The following is a 22985-nucleotide window of genomic DNA, read 5'->3' on the forward strand; positions in this document are numbered from 1 at the left end:
TATATGTATTTATCCGAAGTCTAGTCATCACTCAGTACCGTATTAGACAACGTGCGAAACGGACAGTTTACTTGAACATTGTATCATAATTAATGCAACCAACGCAGTTACATTTTCGAAGAATGAAAAAAGAATGAAAAATCAACGTCTGAGCACAGTACGAATACTATAAATGTAAGAAAAAGACTGAATTTGAAAATTAGAAGTTTTGAAGCGAATCGATTCCGGTCAACGACAAGCGGATGTGTGCCATAATTTAGGACTTGCAACTTTAACTGTAAGAACAATTATAAAAAAATAAAGAATTAATTTTTGCAGCGGGAAAGGTAGCTGTTCCACTGCAAGCAACTAGGACTAGGCCGGCTATTAGGATTGAAATGGAAAGACTAATTTTATTGAAGATAATGTCCAATGCAGAATTCAGTTAAGTTAAATATTAACAAAAAAAAAAAAGAGAGAGAGAGAGAGAGAGAGATTAGCCAATATGATGATCTGAAGAAAACTCGCCTAAAAAAAAAACAAATGTGGAACCATTTAAAACTGGTAAGGGCTGGTAGAATAGATTTAGAATCCAGGGAGTGCAGATCAAGGAGCCGAAACTTTCAAAAAAGAACTTGTTAAAATTATTGAAGAGGGGTATTATGTGTTATACTTCTCAACAAGTTTTTAACATAGATGAAGCAGGACTTTTGTGGAAACGAATGCCTAAAAGAAGTTTCATAACGAAAGAAGTAAAAAACATGCCAGGTTTCAAAGCAGCGAAGGATCGGTTGACTTTATTGTTGGGTGGTAACGCTGCGGGGGGATTTAAAATTAATACCCCTTTTAGTTTATTTGGAAGAGGGCCAAAGTTCAACCAAAAATCGACACATTTTTCTTGATTAAATTCATCAATTAAATTAAATCAATTAAATTCATTATTTTAATTGGAATTTTAAGTTTACTTTTGATACGCAAGTAGTTACCACATAATTATACGTATGTAATGCAGAATATTTTATATGTGCAAATATTTGAATATTAAATATTTTGACTGACATTTGTGCATCTTTTCATTACCGTTTATTATTGATTAGGAAATATCCTATGGCGCCGACCGCAGCTCACAAATACATATGTTACCTTATGGGAAAGCGGCGCTCGCTTAGCGCGGATTCACTTAGCGCTCTGTTTTTCCGGAACGAATGATCAGCGTTAAGCGGGGGTCACCTGTATAAGTGGCAGAAAACTGTGTAGTCAGAGATTTGCAAACAAATGAGCATAAGAGAGTGGGCAGTGAATAAATAGAAATGCAAAAATAACGTAGCATTTCTTTTACAATGATGTCATGCATACCAATTTGTTATTTGCATCTCTTCTCATAGAACATAATCTACCTCTGAGTTGCTATGATTATACAAAAAAATGCCACTGTGAAAGAACATAATTAATAGGCATTGTTAGTGTAATTGCATGGATAGGTTAAGAAGCGATAATTATAGTAAAAAAAAGAGGGGGGGGGATATTTTAGATTGTAGCAGGTGGCAATAATTAGAATAATTCCAGGTGATATTCCATTGTGGTGACTTTTCATAATAAAAAAAATAATATATATATATATTATATGTAAAACTGAAAGAGTCTTTTCAGTGTAAGGATTGAGAGGTGACTAGAGGGTTTGATACTGGACATATATATATATATCCTAAACAGCCCTGAGTGCCAAGTGATTGATTATAGCAATTTCTGAGTGATCTTCAATGAGATATTCTTATAGAGTGGCTGATTCTAGTCTAGAATTATTTTTATACTTTCCAGAGTTATTTAATTTTTCTCTTCTAAAGTAGTTAGCTTACTTAACAGAAAGGTGAAACACCCTTTCTTCTTGTATATATGACCAACTTACTAATGCAATAACTACTAACCTTCCCTTTTCGCATAGTCACTGGTGGCACTACTGTTGCCTCTGTGGCAGGGCTGGAAACCTGGGAGAAGAAATACTGATCTTTTTAATATTACATTATTCCTCAGACCAGCTACTGAGTACGCTCTCCCTATTTTTGATAGAGAAACAGAAGTGAATGCCACTGGCCATCCAAAAATGGTTTGGCCATTAGGGATTAAGATCTGGAGCTTTAATAGTGCATAGACATGCTTGAAAGACTTAAAAAAAATTAAATTTTGGTAGAATTTCCACATAAGTTGCCTCACATGCCACCTTGAACTCCTCGAAAGGGGTAATATCAGTATGGGATCTGTTAGATGTGTCGGAGGATAAACTTGTCTGTGAATTAAGTGACCAAAATGTAGTACACACAAAAAGAATTGTCATCAGATGTGGAGAGCCAATCCCTCCTTGGTCAGTGATATTCATTTAAAATGCGTTATCTACCCACAACAATAAAAGCTGGTTACCTAGGATGTGACATAAGATAACGGGTGTTTCTAAATTACACACATAAAAAAAAATACACACACACACACACACACACACACACACACACACACAGGGTGTCTCAAAAATATTGGTACAAATATTTAGGGGAGGTAGGCAACAACTAAAGGAATGTGAATCGCATAGGAACCCATAACCAGAAACATCACGGAAAAGTAGTAGCAGAGGCACAAGACAGTAATTAGTGGCAAACATTTATTTGACATAATATTAACAATGGAGTATGAGATGGATGCATTTCATGATGTTACAAAAGATGCTCGAAGGTTCCACCATGAGATGCGATGCATGCGTGACACCGACACAGCATGGATTGGCGGACACGGTCAAAAACACCTGGAGTTTCTTTGACAGTAGCAGCAGTGCAGACGAGTCTTGCCACGAGATCCATTGCCGTCTCCACAGGCGATTCATACACAATAGATTTGACGCCTCCCCCCCACCCCCAGAAACAAATCAAGGCTCGATAAATCAGGTGAGTGTGGGCGCCAGGCAACAGGCCCACCACGTCCAATCCATCGACGCCCAAAATGCCTGTTCAAATGGTCACAAGCATGCCTTCCATAATGGGCAGGCACCCCGTCATGTTGAAACCAAGTGTTGAGTTTCACACTTGCTGGAACATCGTCAAGTAATCCGGGTAGAACTTTTTCAAGACAGATCCGACATTTAGCGGAGTTCATGCAGGATGGTAATAGGTATGGGCCGACTAAGCAGTCACCGACCATACCTGCTCGGGTATGAGTCACTTATACTTAGCCACAACTTGTACTCGGGTATAAGTTGTGGCTCATACCCGAGCCACAACTTATATCTTGTAATGTCTTTAAACTGTCCTACACTCTTTATTTTTATTTCTCCGAAATTATTAGGGCAATCCGAGGACGTAGGAGAAACTATTTCTTATCTATACTACTATTTTTCGCCTTTGTGGAGTTCAGGTTCTATTATTCCTACTCCTTTAGTTTTTCTTCTTACTATCTGCATGTTTCTGTATGCGTCAATTTAATTTTTATTTTTACCGTATCCATCACATAGGGGGCACCACATTATTTTGACGACTATTACATTATGTCCTAGATACGGTCAATATGTAGTATGTATTATATATTTAATCTTATTTTAATCATTAAATTACGTTCTCTGTCGGGTCAACGATGATTAATATATGCTTACTTTTATATTTTACTTACCTTTGATTCTAATATTTCTAAATTTTCTTAACTTTTATTATCATCTTTCGATTTACATTCGGCCTATATTGGTTTATTTGGTTTAGATTTAAATTACTTAGCATATATTGATCATCACAGAAACAGAGAACCTCTTGTCGTTTTTTGCCTTCATTCTGGGTGGTTGGCCCCAGTTGAAGTCATCTAGATTGTTGGTAAAAAGCGATAATAATTTTTTTTTTTTTTTTTTTTTTTTTTGTGTTTTCTTAGGTCCCTGATGGTATTATTATTGGATTGATTTGCTTATTCTAATGGTTCTTTATATTACCCTTATTTTTATATTACCCTTATTTTATATATATATAAGGATAGTTTTGCATAACAAAACACAAATTTCATATAAGCATGTCTCATTCTCAAATGGATACAAAGCTGTGGATATTTATCTATGTGTTTGTAATTAAGATTTTGTCTTATTTTAAATTCTTGTAGCCTTTTACCATTATTGTATGAATATTTAAGGTGTTTGGTTGTATGTATATAAATATAGATGTGTGTGCATGCAAAATATTATGTAATATTTAAATCTTGTGGATTAATTTTCAGCTGACAGAAACAAAAGTTTTCACACCAAGTACTAGTGTGCAGTCCAGTAGTATAACAGCTGTTGATGCTTCGCCTTCTGTGACACAAAAGTAAGTTAACTTGGTGTTTTTTCTTTCAATATATCTTGCAAAGGAAAACATAGATTAGGGAAAGACTAAATAAAGCTCTATCATGATATTACGTATTTCATGTGTCCCCTCACACACCAGATAGGATTTGGGAGGCGGGGTGAAGTTTTTCTCGAAGTGTTCTGACATTCAGGTTAGCATTAGTAGAGGCATACGATGCAAGAGAGCAAGCTTATACATCAGCCAAAAAAAAAAAAACCTCCCATTTCACCCCTTCATTCGTTCCAAATGCCTGTCCAGCTCAGCCTTAAATTTATTTAGGCTATCAACTTCCACAACAAAAGATGGAAGTCTGTTCCACCAATCAACCACCCACTGGCTAATGGCAAATTTCAACAAATTTCCGCACATCTATTCTACAACTGTCTTTCCTAAATTTGAATCTATGCCCCTCAGGTTCTTAATCTGAGCAAGAGGAAGAATCCCATGAGCATTTAGCTTACTCAACCCATTCAAGGCCTTATACACCTCAATCAGATCACCTCGCAGATGCCTACTCCAGGTGCTGCAGTTTGCAGAGCTTAAGCCTTTCTTGGTAAGAGCACCCCTTTGTTCTTCTCACCAATCTTGTTGCCCTTCTTTGTACTCGTTCTAGCAACTCTACATCCTTTCTGAAATGAGGCCTCCAGACCTGTAAGTGGTACTCTAGGTGTGGCCTGACCATTGCCTTGTATAACTGGATAATCACCTCCCTGTCCCTGCTAGCAAAACTCCTATATATCATTGACAAGACTCCATGACCTGCCCTGGCAGCCTGTCTGCACTATTCAGCAAACTTCATAAATTGACTGCACAATTACCCCCAGGCCCTTTTCACTTTCCACTTCCCTCAGCGTAGTACCACACAGTTGATACATTTCTCTTGGGTATTGCTACTCATATGCAGTACTTTGCATTGTCAAAGTTAAACCTCAGTTGCCACTTCTCATCCCATTTGCCCAACTTATCTCGATCCATTTGGAGTTGAATACTTTCTTTACTTTGTTAACAATGCTGCCAACCTTTGTATCATCTGCAAACTTTGACATTAATCCTGATATACTTTCATCAATAACATTGATGAATACACAAAACAACAATGAGCCCAGCACCAAACCCTGGGGAATTCCACTAATAACATTTGTCCACAAGGAGCAGTGCCCATTGATTACCACTCTGTCATATTCCACTCAACCATTCTTTTATCCTTTTAGCAACTTACCGTTAATGCCCTACCTTTCCAATTTGTACAGCAGTCTTCCATGTGCAAGACTATCAAAAGCTTTCCTGAAATCCAAATATATGATATCAAAATTATTTTTAACATTCAGTTCCTTTGTGATCACATATTATCCAATCAAATTGATCAGACAAGACCTCCTTTTAACAAATCCATGCTGTCTTAATTATTACTGCAGTTTTCTAGATGATCCTGCAGTGCTTCTTTAATCAGTGATTCAGTTATTTTCCCTGGAACACAAGTTAAACTAACAGGTCTATAGTTACTTGTCACTTTTGAACCCCCTTAGTGAATTGGTGATACATTTGCACACCTCCAGTCCTTGGGGACCTGCCCCGAATCCATGGAAGCTCTCATAATTATGGCCAAGAGTTTTCTTACTTCCTTTGCTGCTGCTTTTAATATAATGGGATCCCATCAACCCCAGGTGCCTTTCTTATGTTTAACTTCAACAATTTCTCCTCCACTTTGCTGCCCACATCAATGCCAGAGCTTGCATTTGATCATCAAGCAAGAAAGTGCCAATCCCCAAGGTAGGTTGCACAGCAAGTTGCTGTTAGTGACACTGTTGTGAGGAAAACGGGGAAATATATTGTGCGAAAAGGATGGGTGGAAGGGGACCAGTGTATGTCTGCCAGGAGCAAAAGTTGATGACATTGTAGAGCAGATATCTTTTAACGGCACAAAATATGATATTGCTGTACATGTTGGCACTAACTAATGACGTTAAGAGTAGCGGAATTACTTAACAAGTACAGGTAAATATCGGAAAACAGCTGGAAGTAAGGGTTGCATTTGAAAGTGTCTAGAATTCTGCCCATAGACGACAGGAGGGATATATGATGAGAACCTTGTCAATCAATTCGGCTAAATAGAAAGGGTGGAAGAATATTTGCTGGTGCTATTGAGGCAGTATTAGGTTGGTTGGAAAACTGCTAGATTGGGGGGGGGATTCACACACTAATAGACTAATAGTAGCTGCAAGCAGAGGTGGAAGGGATTCTAGCACTGCTTCTATTGGAATTAGCAGGAGCCAGGAAGGCAAGTTACCAGGGATCTCAAGAACTGCTGGGAGTCATCATAAAACAAGTAAATACAGTTAAACCCCCATTGGTGGACAGTGCAGTGTTGATTAAATTTGGTATAACATAAGCACTGGGAAAGCAAAAATGAGAGCAAGAGTGTATTATAGGCCTAATGACTGAGTACAATGAACAACTATACAGAGAAAAGTGGGCCAGTAAATCAGAAGTCTTATAATGGGCGATTTTAACTTTCCTGATATTGACTGGAACTTGTAGGATGGTCACTTGCACACTAGCAAGACTTTTGTGGATTTATTTATATAACGATTGTTTTCTACAGCAGCATGTTCATGAGGCAACCAGAGGGAATAATACTCTTGATCTGATTATCAGCGTGATTATTTGTGCATTAAGAATTCGCAGTTAGAGTAACCACTAGGTGGCAGTGATCACAATGTACTTACGTAGGGTTTAATAAAAGATGTAACTACCATCAGGGGTAATGGGAAGGGTTTTTGTTTTCCTAAAGGTGACTACAGTGGTCTGAGACAGTATTTAAATTCTGTACAGCGGGACTAACTGATGATGTTACCAACAGAAAATTCTAAATGGGAAGCATTCAAGGAATTAATCTTGGAAGCTACTAGGCTTTTCATACTGATTAAGAAATACTATTCAAGGTTTAGGTCTAAATCAGTGGCAGATGAACTAATGAAACTCATGGCAGAAAAGAAAATTGCATGGGATGCATATAAATTATCAGGCGACACAGAAGCCTATGGTAGATATAAGCTAGTCTGTGATCAAGTCACAAATGAGTTTAGGCAAGCGAAGGCAGATTACGAGACATCTTTGGCAGTGGATGCAATGAAGAACAGCAAAGAGTTCTTTACTTATGTAAACTGTAGAAGGAAGGGGATGAATCAGATTGGTCCACTTGATGTTGGTGGTTGACTATTGATGATGCTCAGATAGATGAGAAACTGAATGAGTAAACTGAACTCTAACAGGAAGCTAAATGATTTTGTAATAACCGAGAGCAAAGTTGAGGAAAAATTGTTGAACTTAAACATAAGAAAGACAGCTGAGCTGGATGCGATCTGTCTAGTTATAATTAAAGGAGGCTGCAAAGGAAGGAAACAAACCTTTAGCCCTAATTATGAGAGCATCGCTGGACTCATTGGTGGTCCCCACGGCCTGAAGATATGCAAATGTATCCCCAATTGACAAAGAGGGAGGGATCAAAGGGTGACATGAGTAATAGTAGTAGAGGTATATGATTCAAGAAAGCAAGCTTATGTGTCATCAGCCAAAAAAATAAAAATTTATAGACCTATTAGTTTAACTTCTGTTCCTGGGAAAGTAATGGAGTCACTGGTTAAAGTATTGCAGGATCATCTAGACAAGACTGCAATAATAATTCAGACACAGCATGGGTTTGTCAAGGGGAAGTCTTGTCTGACCAGTTTGATTGGATACTGATGTTGTCACAAAGGAACTGGATGCAAATAATAATTTTGATGTCATATACTTCAGTTTCATGAAAGCGTTTGATACTGTTGCACATGGAAGACTACTGTACAAATTGGAGCAGTACATCATTAAGAAGGGGAAGTTGCTACAATGAATAAAGAGATGGTTGAGTGGGAGAAGACGGAGAGTGGTTATCAATGGACACTGCTCTTCGTGGATCAATGTTATTAGTGGTGTCCCTCAGGGTTCGGTGTTGGGCCCATTATTGTTTTTGTATATTTATGAATGATAAAGGTATTTTATGCTTAATTATGCTTATTGTTAAAGTTTGCAGTTGACCCAGAGGTTTGCAGGGTTTTTAATGACAGTTTGCTACTGCAACAGGATCTGGAAAAGTTCAACAAATGCGCTGTCAAGTCGCAACTGAAGTTTAATATTGACAAATGCAAAGTACTGCATATGGGTAGCAGTAACCCCAGCACCTTGACGTGCGCACCTGTACATGGTGAGGGGGATCTCCCAGTGACGCTGCTGGTCTGCCAGATTAGCATCACTGGGATCTAACGCCCACAGCCTAGGTTCCAGGCCAACACCATAGGAATCCGGCGTAAAGCAGTTTGTTTGCCTTACAGTGGGGTTCTTATTAACTGTCTGCTCTATTTATTTGCCAACTGGGATTGACATCACCCAGAAAGACCTTGATGATCTTATCATGCAATTGCCTTCCCCTTGTTTAATTCTTGGGGATTTTAATGGACATTGTACTTTGTGGGATAGTGCTAACATCAATAGAAGAGGATGAGTCATTGAGAATATGCTCACCGACAATAACCTTTTCCCTACTTAATTTGGGAACAAACACCTTCTTTCACATGCCTACCTGTACCTTCTCTGCCATTGATTTTTCATCTGCTCCCCTTCTCTACTTCCTTCATTTACTTGGGAGATGGAGGAAAATCCACATGGATGTGATCACTTCCCCGTGATAACCACCCTAACTAGTGGTAGACAGTGTCTGCCATTTAGTTTACCCCAGTGGAAGATTGATCAGGCTGACTGTAATGCCTTTCAACATCTCGCAAACATTGACATCGCTACAGTCAGTCAGGAGCTGATCAGTGATGCAGTCACATACATCACAGACACTATTGTCCATGCAGCTGCAATTGCAATTACAAAATCATCGAGCCAGTTCCCACTATTTCCCAAACCTTGGTGGAATTCAGAATGCACAGCAGCAAAAAAAAGCACAAAGTATGGGGGATATTTCGACAATATCCTACCATGATATACCTATTAGCCTTTAAACATGCACAAGCCAAGTCATGCTACATCTGCCATCAGAGTCAGAAGTAATCATGGATCCGTTTCACATCACCCAGACAACCAGCCCTAATGTGGTCTGGGAAAAAATTTGGAAAATGAAGGGAAAATACACAGCACACACCCCTCATCAGTCCTTAAATATAATGGATGTACTATTGCAGCTACTGCAATAGCCAATGCCCTTGGGGAAACATTTTCTAACATCATCTTACTCCCCAAAGTTTCTGGTCTTAAAGCACAACACTGAAAAACAAGCCCTTAACTTCACATCAAAGGGTTCCCACTCATATAATGGGCCATTTACTATCCACAAGCTGAAAACAGCACTTGCCCATACAAAGGCTACCACTGTTGAACCAGACAACATTCATTATGAAATGATCAAACATCTTTAACCAGAATCCACGGATCTTCTGCTCTTCCTGTACAACATAATCTTTCTTGAAGAGCATTTTCCGGATACCTGACGCAAGGCAACTATTCTTGCTTTTGCCAAGCCAGGAAAGGATCCTAAATCTCTGAAAAACTATTGTCCTATTGCTCTGACTAGCTGTCAGTGCAAAATATTGGAGAGAATGGTCATTGCTTGTCTCTGTGGTATTTAGAATCGAATGACCTTCTCTCCCGCTTTCAGTGCGGCTTCCAAAGGAACAGGTCCACACTGGAACACTTAATTAGACTGGAAACATCTATCCAAGATGCTTTCCTGAAAAGAGAACACTTGGTGACCATCTTCTGTGACATGGAAAAAGCGTACTACACAACTTGGAGATTTGGTATTTTAAAAGACCTTTACAACCTCGGTCTAAGAGGGTAACCCTCCTGTCTTTATTAAAAATTTTTTATCCTGCCGTTATTTCCAAGTTCGTGTAGGATCCACCATTTACCGGCCCTTTTGCCAAGAGGAGGGGGTACCACAAGCGTCTGTCTTAAGCGTCACACTTTTTGTCATTAAAATAAAGTATTTTCGAATAGCTTCCTCCAACTATAAACAGTGTGCACTACTTCAATGACTTCAGCATATTTTCTCAATCATGCAATATGAAGGTTATTGAGAGACAATTGCAACAGGCTATTGACCATAACTCCTGGGCCATGGCCAATGGTTTCAGGTTCTTACCGGAGAAGATCGTTTGCATCCATTTTTGTCGCAAACGTAACCTCCACCGTGAGCCTGATTATGACTTGGACAAAGCACCATTCCAGTTGTATCACAGTTGAAATTCTTGGGACTTATTTCTGACTAAAAGCTGACATTTGTCTAACACATTCGTCAGCTATGCACAAAGTGCACGAGAGGGCTTAACATTCTCTGCTCTCTCTCTTCTACCTCTTGGACGCAGACCGATGCACTCTACTCCGTCTCTACCGTGCACTAGCACTCTCAAAATTAGATTATGGGTCTGAGGTATATGCATCTGCCAGAAATAGCACTGTTCGTTGGCTTGACCCCATTAATTATCAAGCCATTCGTATTGCTAATGGTGCATTCAGAACATCGCCTGTCCTAAGTCTGTATGTTGAAGCAAATGAACCATCCTTGTCGCTTCAACGAATGCAGTTATCTATACAATATGCCTTCAAACTGAAATCCCTGCCAGATCACCCAAAACATTGACATCTGTTTTTGAGCCACGATCGGAAAATCTCTATAACACATGACGGACCGCCAATCACCCATTCGGCATTTGTGTTCAAGAGCTACTCGATGAGGTTAACATCTCGGTAGACAAGGTTGCTTGATCACCAATGCAGCACCCTGGCATGCGCAAATACCAGCATGTGACTTCTCGCTGAAGATTGTGACGAAGTCCAGTACTCAGTCTTATGTCTACCTTCAGCTCTATTCACAACACCATGCAGAACATTCTGACTTCCTGCCAGTTTACACAGACGGCTCAAAGTTAGAATCGTATGTGGGATCTGTTTTTCCAGATAATACTATATCAAAGCAGATACCCCTTGACTGTAGCATTTACACTTCAGAGGTGGATGCTATAGAGTTAGCTCTAGCTTACATAAGAAATCACCGATACCAATGGTGTATTATATATGCCGACTCAGTGAGTGCACTACAGGCTTTATCAGCGGTGTCACACACTAATCATCCAACCCTGTCCCGAATTCAGCAGATAATATACATCCTATATGCAAGCGTATTTGATATCCGCTTCTGCTGGATCCCCAGTCACATCGGGATTACAGGAAATAATTTGGCAGCCCTGACGGATAATCTTGACCTGTTAGTTCCCTATACAAACTACAGGCAAGTAATTCATAGTAACTTACATTCTCAGTGGCAAGATTCGTGGCATCGCCTGATTACTACAAACAAACAATGTCAAATTAAGCCTGTGATCCATCATTGGCAGTCCAGCTTATGCAGGGATCGCAAAGAGGAAGTTGTTCTTGCTCGGCTCCACATAGGACACTGTCATCTGACACACTTCTTTTTGCTGAGGGCTGATGACCCTCCTGTGTGCGAGCAATGCAACACCATTTTATCCGTTCAACATATTTTATGTGATTGTACCAGTTTTAAAAATGCTCATTTTACTGCTGGTTTTTCCCATCTGACAGAGTCATATATGCTCAGTCAGATTTTAAATGACAATGTGTCAGCAGTTTTTTAAATTTTTAAAATTGATTAATATTTATACACTCATATGAAAAATACAATTTGTTTTTATCATTGTACTGATTTTATTGATGTCTGTGTATATATATGTACTTTTCGACCAAGTAACCTTTTTAAAAGTTACCAGTCTCATCTTTCTTGAATTATGACCTTGCCATGGGGTGCTATAACCTTGCTGTTTTTGCGCCACAAAAAAAAAAAAAAAAAAAACCAAAAATCAATCAGTAACCCCAGAGAAATGTACTCATTGTGTGGTAGTTTCATTATCCTCTACTCAGTGTAGAGGATAATGAAAAAGACCTGTGGGTATATTTTGCATTCAGATGTCAAGTTTTCTGAGCAATGCAGAGATGTTGCCAGATCAGGTTGTGGGGTTTTGTTAGTGATATACAGGAATTTTGCTAGCACAGATAAGGGGGTGATTATCCCTTTGTATAAGGTAATGGCCGGGCCACACCTTGAGTACTGCATACAAATCTGGAGGCCTCATTTTAGAAAGGATGTAGAGTTGCTAGAATGAGTACAGAGAAGGGCAACATGATTGGTAAGTGGAATGAAGGGGTCCTCTTATCAAGAAAGGCTTAATTTATACAAATTGCATCATCTCGAGACTAGGCACCTGCAAGGTGATCTGATAGAGGTGTATAAGGCCTTGAATGATTTGAGCAGGCTTAATGCTGATGGGATTCTTGCTCAGATTAAGAACCTGAGGGGGGCATAAACTCAATTTAAGGAAAGACTGTTGTAGAATAGATGTGTGGAAATTTGCCTTGAGCCAGCAGTTTGATTGCTGGAACAAACTTCCATTTGTTGTTGTGGAAGTTGATAACAGAAATAAATTCAAGGAAGAATCAGACAGACTTTTGAAGTGAGTGGATGGGTGAAATTGGAAGTTTTTTATTGCTTATGCTGCATAAGCTTTCTTTCTTGCATCATATGCCCTCTGATTCAAGGTATGCCATTGTTTAGGTCAATTGCATCATTATTTTATAGTTGAATTTAAAGACAAACCAGAATTGAGTCTTTCTGCCCTAAAATTTCATTAGTTTAAGAAGTATACCTTTTGGCATCTCACATATTGTAGAAACAAGTCACAACTGAGTTGTCAACTCTTATATTGATGGGTACGTACTGTCTCCTGATGACAGGTGAAATAGTTTAGAATGGTGCTACTTAACTCAAGCAACAGCAGACTTCTCTAATAAGGAAGTAGTCCTTATTCAAAGTATAAGGGGAAGGATCTCACAATATGAGTTATAATAATGATGCCTAATGTACAAACTGTTTGTCTTGAAATTCAATTGTTTTGTAATAGTACAATTGCACTAAACAGTACCATAGTTTCTATTTCACAGAGTTTGTGAGGCATTCTACCCTAAAATTTTATTAATAATATGATTAAAAGTAAAAGCTGCTCTTATGAAGAGATGAAAAATGATATAATTAGTTTACATATTTCTCTTTGGTGTAGTAGAGCCTGCATAGATCATCGCATCATCATTAGAAATCATTGAATAGTAGGTATAAAACATTAATAAAGTTGTCCCCTGCATAAGTGTTTTATGCAGAGGGCAAATATTCATTAAAGCAGCCTTTCTAAAATGGTATTATGCTATATTTCACTGAGGCTGCACTCTTCACTTCACTCACTGTCATGATATTATTAATATATATAAAAAAGGTTTTTGCATTCCTGTTCAAAGAAAAATTGGTTACTTAAAATGTTGAGTTTGAAAGACTTTATGGTTATTCCAGGTGGCATTTTCTTTGTTGCTGTTCAAAGCATTAGAGATGGAAGTTAAAACTAGTGATCCATTCTATATCTCTAATTAGTCTGTTCCTATATCTGCCATGTTACTCACTTCTCAATGTGGGCACCCACCTGTGCTTGGTGAGGGAACCTCTGAGTGGCACTGCTGGTCTTCCAGACTAGCATCACTGGGATCCATTGCCCACAGCCTAGGTTCAAGGCTAACATCAATGGGATCTGGCACGGTTGCTGTGCGCTGCGACCCGTGGTAATTCAGAAAGGGGAATCCTGGTGATTGAGGGGGGCCCAGCTTTGACACACCACTTTGACCCCTGCTTCAAAGACTTTTTTTCCCTCTGGATGACTCAACCATGATCATTCGGCTAGTGGGTTCACCTGCAAGGGTCAACCGTATTGATACCATGCCCCCACTCATGTTGGTCCAAGAGATGGGATTCAGGCTGGTGGAGGTGTGGGTATAGTGTCTGGGCAGCCCTGGTGTCCCTTTAGGCTCTGTGGTGGGTGGGGAGTTTGGGCATTGAAAAAAAAAAACCTATGGATCCTGATACTTTAAATTCTCCTTCTGTGACCCCAACATGGTCCCTACCAGAAAATTATATTAATGAAACAAAATGCTTCCTCAGATAAAAGACCCAGAACTGAAGATATATCAGGTCCAACACCTTGTTTCCTGATTGTACATTCCACAATATGAGTTATAATCATCTTCAAATATGGGCTCAAAGCCCATATTGAAGATGTCATCATTCTTCATCCAGGAGGGTTTAAAAGGGCTAGCAGGCCCACCAAAATGAGTTCTGGTGACATTATTGTTGACACAAAAACTGATAGGCATTCTGAACAGCCCCTCAGAGTAACATATATAGGGGGAATACCAATATACCAATTGTAACGACACCCCACCAGACATTGAACTCATCCCTAGGCGTTATCTCGGGATGAGTTCAATGTCTGGTGGGGTGTCAATGGGATCTATGAGGAGGAAATCTGTTCAGAACTAAAATGCCAAGGAGTGACAGCAGCAACAAAACGAATGTTGGTATGTAGGGATGGGAATGTAGTCCCGACTAGGAACCTCATCCTTACTTTTACTACACAAGTATCTTCCAGTGAAATTAAAGCTGGTTATCTAAACTGCAGAGTGCATCCATATATTCCAAGCCCATTAAAGTACCAGAAGTATGGACATTCACAAATGGCCTGTCGTGGTACCTTTGCATATGCAAAATGTAGTTCCGATAACATGCATTAACTGCAAAGGCAAGCACCCTGCTTACTCAAGGGCACCCCAGAGGTGGAAGGAAGAAAAGGAAATACAACTAAAGGCAGAACTGAACATTTCATACCAGGAGGCCAGGAAAGCAGTTAAACCAATAAGTAGAAGTAACACAACATATGCTGAAAAGGTATCAAAGAAATGTTTGATTGGGGCTCTAATGGAAATGACTGACCACCAAAAGAGTCATTCATGCCCATCGCTCGCTAATTACTAAGCTCAGAAAAACCAGCACAGAAATCTGCCACTCCAATATCGGTACCTCCTAGTGCTCCATCATTACCAGAAGTGAGCACTAAATTAATAGTACAGAAAACAACCACCCACATCAGGTCAAGAAAAAAATGGATTTCGAATCCAAGGAGGTACATGATACATTCTTAGAACTCTTTGCAAAGGAAGAAATAGACACATGACAGAGTCTATACTTCCCAAAAAAGATAAAACTGAGACTGACAAAATGAAGTCTTGGCACCTCAGAAGCTGCGTGATGGGCCCACCAAGGCAAAATAATGGCTAAATTCCTACAGTGGATTTTCCAAGGATTCCAACAAAATGCAGATGACATCAATGCACCCCTGTAAAAGCATAAACCAGTGTGCTTTTGCATACAGGAGACTTATTTAAAGGCAAACTATGACCCCACTATGTATAACATTACCATCATTCCTAAGGATAGAATTGTGGATGGTCCTGCTCACGGAGGAGTTGCAATCCTCGTGAGCAACCAGATCCCCTTTCAGTCTTTTCACCTTACCCACCTTACCACTAGAATAGAGGCTGTAGCAATTTGCCTTATAGTGGGGTTCTTATTAACTGTCTGCTCTGTTTATTTGCCACCTGGGATCGACATCCCCAAAAAGAACTTGATCTCATCATGCAATTGCCTTTCCCCTTCTTAGTTGGGGATTTTTATGGTCATAATACTCTGTGGTGTAGTGCTAATATCAATGCAAGGAGATGAGTCATAGAGCATATGCTCACTGGCAGTGATTCCCCCCCCCCCTCTAAATGTGGGAACAAACACCTTCCACATGCCTACCCATACTTTCTGTGCCATTGATCATTCTGTCTGCTCCCCTTCTCTCCTCCCTTTGCTTACTTGGGCAGTGGAGGAAAACCCATAGGGAAGTGATAAGTTCCCCATAATAACCACCCTAACTAGTAGTAAACTGTGTCTGCCATTCTGTTTACCCTGGTGGAAGATTGACCAGGCTGACTGGAATGCCTTCCAACATCGCTAGTCATTCGTTCCAGATACCGTTAAGACCCCCAACACCCAAGCCAAAGCTTATGTGGCTTAGAACTTAAATTTTTAACTCATGCTGTATAATGAAACTTAATAATTTATTAATTAATTTAACACCACCCAAAATAACACAAGTAACTAAGAGTTACTTGACTAACGTAACTAACGAAGATTGAGAGCTCATTATGCTGCTTGGCCCAAACCAAGTGAGATAAACTTTGAACATTCATCGTAAGTCTCGCCTATCTCAGTGGACTTGGTTTCCATCTCTGCCACTGGGAGGCGGGCTTTGCTATCTTATTTTTATTTGCTCTCTCCTTTTAAATACTGCATTAAAAAAATCATTAAAATAAGCAAAGTTATATTTTTCCACAAACATAGTCCATAAGGATCTTTGCTCAAGCCTTCCCATCAATATCTCCAATTGACTGTGTATCTTTTTCTTTACCTAACAGCTGCAATAGAACATATGTTCAGATGTTTCCTCATGGTCTCTACTGGGAAATTCTGATCTTGTGCCAACCCTAACTCATAGTCTTTTAGCAAGACTGTGCCCAGTAATAAGGAAGGCTGCATTCACACCGAACTGCTGCCAGAATTTCTTCCTTACATCAATAATGTTAACTTTTGGCAAGAACAAATAGGTAACCCTACCTTTATCTGAGGTGTCCCACCTCCTTTTCCATCCTAACATTAACTTTGACAATATCCTTCTTTTCTCAGATTGTACATATTGTCTGGTATACAGCCTTCCATCATTCGGGTATGAACTCACATTTAACGTGGTCCATCTTATATTCCTCCTTGTGCAATACATCAAAGTGGGCAGAATAATCAACAAATCCGCTGGCAGCCTACCTGAAACAACTTGAAGAGCATCTGTTGAAACAGTTCAACATACCCTAGTGATTGACAAAAGAGTGAACCTTTGAGCCTGCAAAATATACTTTTTAATTAACGAATTTGTCATTCTATGAAGCCAAGCTGCTGAGGCATGAGTTATTATTGGGACGAAGTGACAGTCATACAATAGATTAAGTGCTCTGCCCTTTTTATCCCAGTCTACCCTTATATAACTCTCTTTAGCTTGGTGTATAATGTTCTTATCTTCTTTTTCAAATACTTATCATATGGGACAAAACTGTTCTACTCTCCTATCAACACACCCAAGGACTTAACTGTTGTGATATATCGAACAGACACTCCATGTGCACGAACCAAAGGTCGCCTATTCTTGCTCAATTGTCCTTTTAACAATAGTTGCACAGTTTTAGTTTCAGAAATTTTTAAGCTATACAATGTGGACCATTCCATTAAATCTTCCAAAACTCATGCAGCCTGTTCTTCTATATGAGTTCAGGCCTTACCATACACCAAAAAGAGAAGGTCATCGGTATAGGTTATCACATCAACACCCACATAATTTCGTTTCAGGAATTCGTCTATTACCATGCACCAGGCCTGAGGACCGATCAGAGTCCTGAGGACAACCTATCACTACATCTTTTACAATTTATGTGTAAGCTGTTCTTATGACAACTTTCCTACCTTCAAAATATTGTTGAAATGCAGAAAACAATTTTTCAGAACATTTTGTTGCTCTTAACCTAGTTAAGATCCCTTCCCACAACAGCCTATCAAATGCACCATGAAAAGCTACAAAAACACCAAGTACATACTGCCCATCATAGTCCTGTGTATACCTCACCATCTGGCACATGGCATCTTCTGTTGATCTTCCCTTCCTATAACCAAATTGATTACAAGTGAACAACAGGTTTTGTTTGTATATAATCATAATTCTACTAATACATAGTCATTCATATGTTTTTGCCAGCACCGATAGTAAAGCAATCGGGCAGTATGAACCAGGCTGCTCCTGTATCTTATTTGGACTTTTTATAATTTTTTTAATAGGGCAGTTGACCAGGCTAGGGGAAAGGAAACTTTATCTAAACATTTATTATACATATTTACAAAGACAACAGGTGTCAAATAGAATGCTCTTTTCATTACTTTCACCTCTATCAAATCAAGGCCTACCGATCGGTTGTCCTTAGCCTGTGCAATCGACTCTGAAACCTCCAACACTTATGTATTTGGTCGCAAGCCTGCGACAATTTGTTAGAATTCGCATGAACATGTTTTGACCCTTCCGATAATGTATTCAGTTAGCTAACGTGTCTGTTTTTTATTTCTGAGGGCTGTGCTTCCTGTCGCAAATCTATGGAGATCTTCAATACCGACCAATTGCTAGGATGTAGATAATTTTTAATTTGTTGCGAAGTTTCCTAACCCGGGAAAGGTATTTCCGTTTATTAGAATACCGAGATTTAAGGCAAGTGTAACTATATTATGCGATGTGGCAAGTGCTAGTTGCTTTATGCCCGAAATTTTATGATTTAAATTGACCCTGGCAAAATTCGAAACGATGTTGTTTTGAAGGCAATATTTTAGAAAAGAAATATGGTAACTTTGGGCTGAGTATCTTAGTGTTAATCTAATGTAATTTTGCACCAAGCTGTTCAAAAAAATCCCCCATAATTGTGTGTATTATTAACATTAGTAGAGGCGCATGATGCAAGAAAGCAAGCCTATGCAGCATCAGCCAAAAAAAAAAAAAAACCCCACTTCCACTTCACCCCTCCGTTCATTTGAAATACCTGTCCAGCTGAGGCTTAAATTTATTTAGGCTATCAACTTCCACAACAAGCGATGGAAGTCTGTTTCCCCAACCAACTACTTGCTGGCTAATGGCAAATTTCTGCACATCTATCCTACATCTGTCTTTCCTCAATTTGAATTTATGCCCTCTCAGGTGATTTTTCTGAGCAAGAGGAAGAATCCCATCAGCATTGAGCATGCTCAAACTATTCAAGGCTTTATTCACCTCTATCAGATCACCTTGCCGGTGCCTAGTCTCCAGACACTGTAATTTTCAAAACTTAAGCCTTTCTTCATAAGAGCAATCCTTTGTTCCATTCACTAATCTTGTTGCCCTTCTCTGTACTCGTTCCAGCAGCTCTACATCCTTCTTGAAATGAGGCCTCCATACCTGTATACAGTATTCAAGGTGTGGCCTGACCATTGCCTTATACAAGGGAATAATCACCTCCTTATCCTGCTAGAAAAATTCCTGTATATCAATGACAAGACCCCATGAGCTACTCTTGCAGCCCGTCTGCACTGCTCAGAGAACCTCATATCTGCCTGCACAATTACCCCCAGGTCCTTTTCGTTCTCTACCACTGTCAGTGTAGTACCAAAGAGTTGATACGTTGCTCTGGGGTTGCTGTTTCCCATATGTACAACTTTACATTTGTCAATGTTAAACTTCATTTGTCACCTCTCAGCCCACCTGCTCAACCTTTCCAGATCCTGTTGCAGCAGCATAGCATCAGTAGTGTCCTTACCAACCCGGCCAACCTTTGTATCATCTGCAAACTTGGACATTAAGCTTGATATACCATCATTAATATTATTTATAAATACAGAAAACAATAATGGACCCAACACTGAACCCTGAGAGACTCCACTAATAACATTAGTCCACAGCGAGCAGTGTCCATTCATTACCACTCTCTGTCTTCTCACCCCAACCACCCCTTTATCCATAGCAGCAATTTGCCTCCAATGTCACACTGCTCCAATTTGTGCAGCAGTCTTCCATGTGCAACAGTATCAAAAGCCTTCCTAAGATCCAAGTATATAATATCAAAGTTATTCCCTGCCTCCAGTTCTTTTGTGACTGCATCATAGTATCCAATCAAATTGGTCAGGCAAGACTTCCCCTTAACAAAACCATGCTGTGTCCGAGCTATAACTGAAGTCTTGTCTAGATAATCCTGAAGTGCTTCTTTAACCAGTGGCTCCATTAATTTCCCTGGAACAGAAGTTAAACTCACAGGTCTATAATTACTTGTCAGTCTTTAATCCTCCTTTGTGAATTGGAGTCACATTTGCACATCTGCAGTCTATGGGTACCTCCCCTGAGTCCAAAGAATCTCTCATAATTATGGCTAAGGGTTTGCTTACTTCCTTTGCTGCCTCCTTTATTATAACTGGATAGATCCCATCCACCCCAGGTGCCTTTCTTGTGTTTATCTTCAACAATTTCTCCTTCACTTTACTCTCAGTTATTACAAGATTATCTAGCTTACTGCCAGAGTTGAATACACCTCTGACATTCCCCTCGCAGAATAACTCCTCATGTGTGAATGTCGATGCAAAATATTCATTTAGTTTGTTAGCTACCTGAGCAGGATCATCATTAACAGTTGAACCATCGATATCAAGTGGACCAATCTGATTCATCCCCTTCCTTCTAGAGTTTACATAAGTAAAGAACTCTTTGCTGTTTTTCTTTGCATCCCTTGCCAAAGATTTCTCATAATCTGCCTTTGCCTGCCTAACCTCCTTTGTAACTTGGTTACAGATCAACTTATATCTATCACAGGCTTCTGTGTCACGTGTTCATTTATATGTATCCCATGCGTTTTTCTTCTCTCCCATATGTCTCATTAGTTCATCTGACATCCATTTAGGCCTAAACTTTGAAAAATATTTCTTAGTTGGTATGTAAAGCCTAGTAGCTTCCAAGATAAGTTCTTTGAATGCTTCCCATTTTGAATTTGCTGTTGGTAACATCATCAGCTGGTCCCACTGTATAGAATTTAAATACTGTCTCAGGCCATCGTAGTCGCCTTTACGAAAGCAAAAACCCTTCCCTTTACCCCTGATGGTAGTTACCTCTTTGTGTAAATCCCATTTCAGCACACTGTGATCACTGCCACCTAGTGGTTCCTTCATCTGCAGATTCTTAATGCATGAAGAATCACTACTGATAATCAAATCTAATTGCCTCCCGAACATGCTGATGTAGAAAACAATCATCCCATAAATGCACAAAAGCCTTGCCAACCCACAAATTCCAATCAATATCTGAGAAATTAAAATCCCCCATTATAAGACTCTCTGATTTACTGTCCCACTCTATTTCCCTGTACAGCTTCTTGTTATACTCATCAGAGTCATTAGGCCTATAGCACACTCCTACTCTCAATTTTGATCTCCCAGTGCTTATGTCACACCAAACTGACTCGACACTGCACTGTCCAGCGATGTCGACACCCTTCCTATCCTGTCTATCCTTTCTGTTCACATTGTACTCCCCAAATTCCAGTTCTGCATTCCTTATATTTGTGTGACACCACGTCTCTGATATCCCAACGATATCCATCTTTGATGCTTTGAGCAATACCTCAAATTCATCAAATTTATTAACCAAACTCCTAGCATTGGTGTACATGCAAGTATACATGCACTTGTTTCTATTCTTAGCTACTATTCTTAGCTACCCTAACACAAGCCATGTGTTTACTTGTACTGCAATGACTCCCAGCAGTCTCTGAAATATCCTGCATCTTGTTTTCCAGGCTTCTGCTCATTCCAATAGAAGCAGTGCAAGAATCACTTTCACCTCTGCCAGTGGCTACTGTTAATCTATTAGTCCTTGTATCCCCCCTAGCTAGCAATTTTCTGACCCACCTATCAAAAAGTTATAACTGGAGAGAAAGGAAGTGAATGAAATAGTCAGTTTTTGAAAATGAATTTGATAGTATGAACTAGAGCTGTAATGACCAATATTATGTTCATATCAATATTTGTAAAATAATAAGAGAATTTACCTCAATATAATACATAGAACACTTCTGTATGATATTTTCCACCAATAAACACAAAAGAATAATAATCTTTATTATTTTACAAATATTAATATCAACGTAGAAGATACTGAGCATTACAGCTCTGGTTTGTTATTGTTATTTGGGTTTTATGAGCATTAGCAACTAAGGCCGTATTGCTCCTGGAATATGCGGTGGCCATTCCCTGACCTTTCCGCATGCTGTGTATGTGGTGGTGACTGGCTCGAACCCCGGTCTAATCAAGAAGTGTGTGTTACACACTGCTGCTCCTCTTCCCACATGGCAACGGAGGTGCCCCCTCTGGGTTGTACTATCAAATATATTTACAATAAAAGCTGAATCCCTAAAATGGGAAATGGCCAATTATTTATAAAATTTACAAACAAACAATACAGGATCTAGAGCCCACAAATATGGCACACCCTGACTGACTCTAAAATGCTCACAAAAATCTATTCACAAGCAAGCTAAAACCCACCTTATTCAAATTTAATGAGTGAGGGTCCCAGGGGAAAAAGCCTTTAATTTGGTGAGGGCACGGATATACTTTCAGTAACCTCAGGAGATATAAAATAAGCCCCCTCCCGAGTTTTGAAAAATCTCTAAAAGTTTAAACATAAAAAAAAAAAAAAAACTCCTTGCTCCTACTAAACCAATTGCTCAATTCAGCCAGGCAAGGGGTTATCCCCTCGCCTGCCTACCCCAGACCACGTGGAGGTATGAGCAGCGGTGCAAGGCTTACCAGCCTCTAGGCAAAAGGAAGAACAAACAATCCTGTGAAACACAAGAAATGTAGAGCGCTCTTACAAACAATGAGAAAAAGCCTTCCGATTTCCTCAGCATCGCCTCTGGGGTAACAATAAATGCAAAAAACCATAAATACACCGCTACATCCATAAATAAATATGGACAATTTATCTTTTAGAGAGATAAATAGCTTAGTAATATAGCGAAATTTTCAAC

The 22985-nt window shown here is 39.4% G+C and overlaps 1 protein-coding gene across 6 annotated transcripts in view; it reads left to right on the top strand.

The window, feature by feature from the left end:
* Positions 1-22985, top strand: part of lig (ubiquitin-associated protein-like lingerer) — a 574370-nt gene that overhangs the window by 179954 nt on the left and 371431 nt on the right. For all 6 annotated transcript variants that reach the window (XM_090377982.1, XM_090377983.1, XM_090377981.1 and 3 more), the window contains exon 9: positions 4213-4301. In XM_090377982.1, coding sequence (XP_090234108.1) covers positions 4213-4301 — 89 coding nt within the window. The remainder of the gene's footprint in view (positions 1-4212; positions 4302-22985) is intronic.

Source organism: Mastigoproctus giganteus, chromosome 7 (genome assembly GCF_048544385.1).
Source record: "Mastigoproctus giganteus isolate SK-2022 chromosome 7, ASM4854438v1, whole genome shotgun sequence".
Classification (NCBI taxonomy): Eukaryota; Metazoa; Arthropoda; class Arachnida; order Uropygi; family Thelyphonidae; genus Mastigoproctus; species Mastigoproctus giganteus.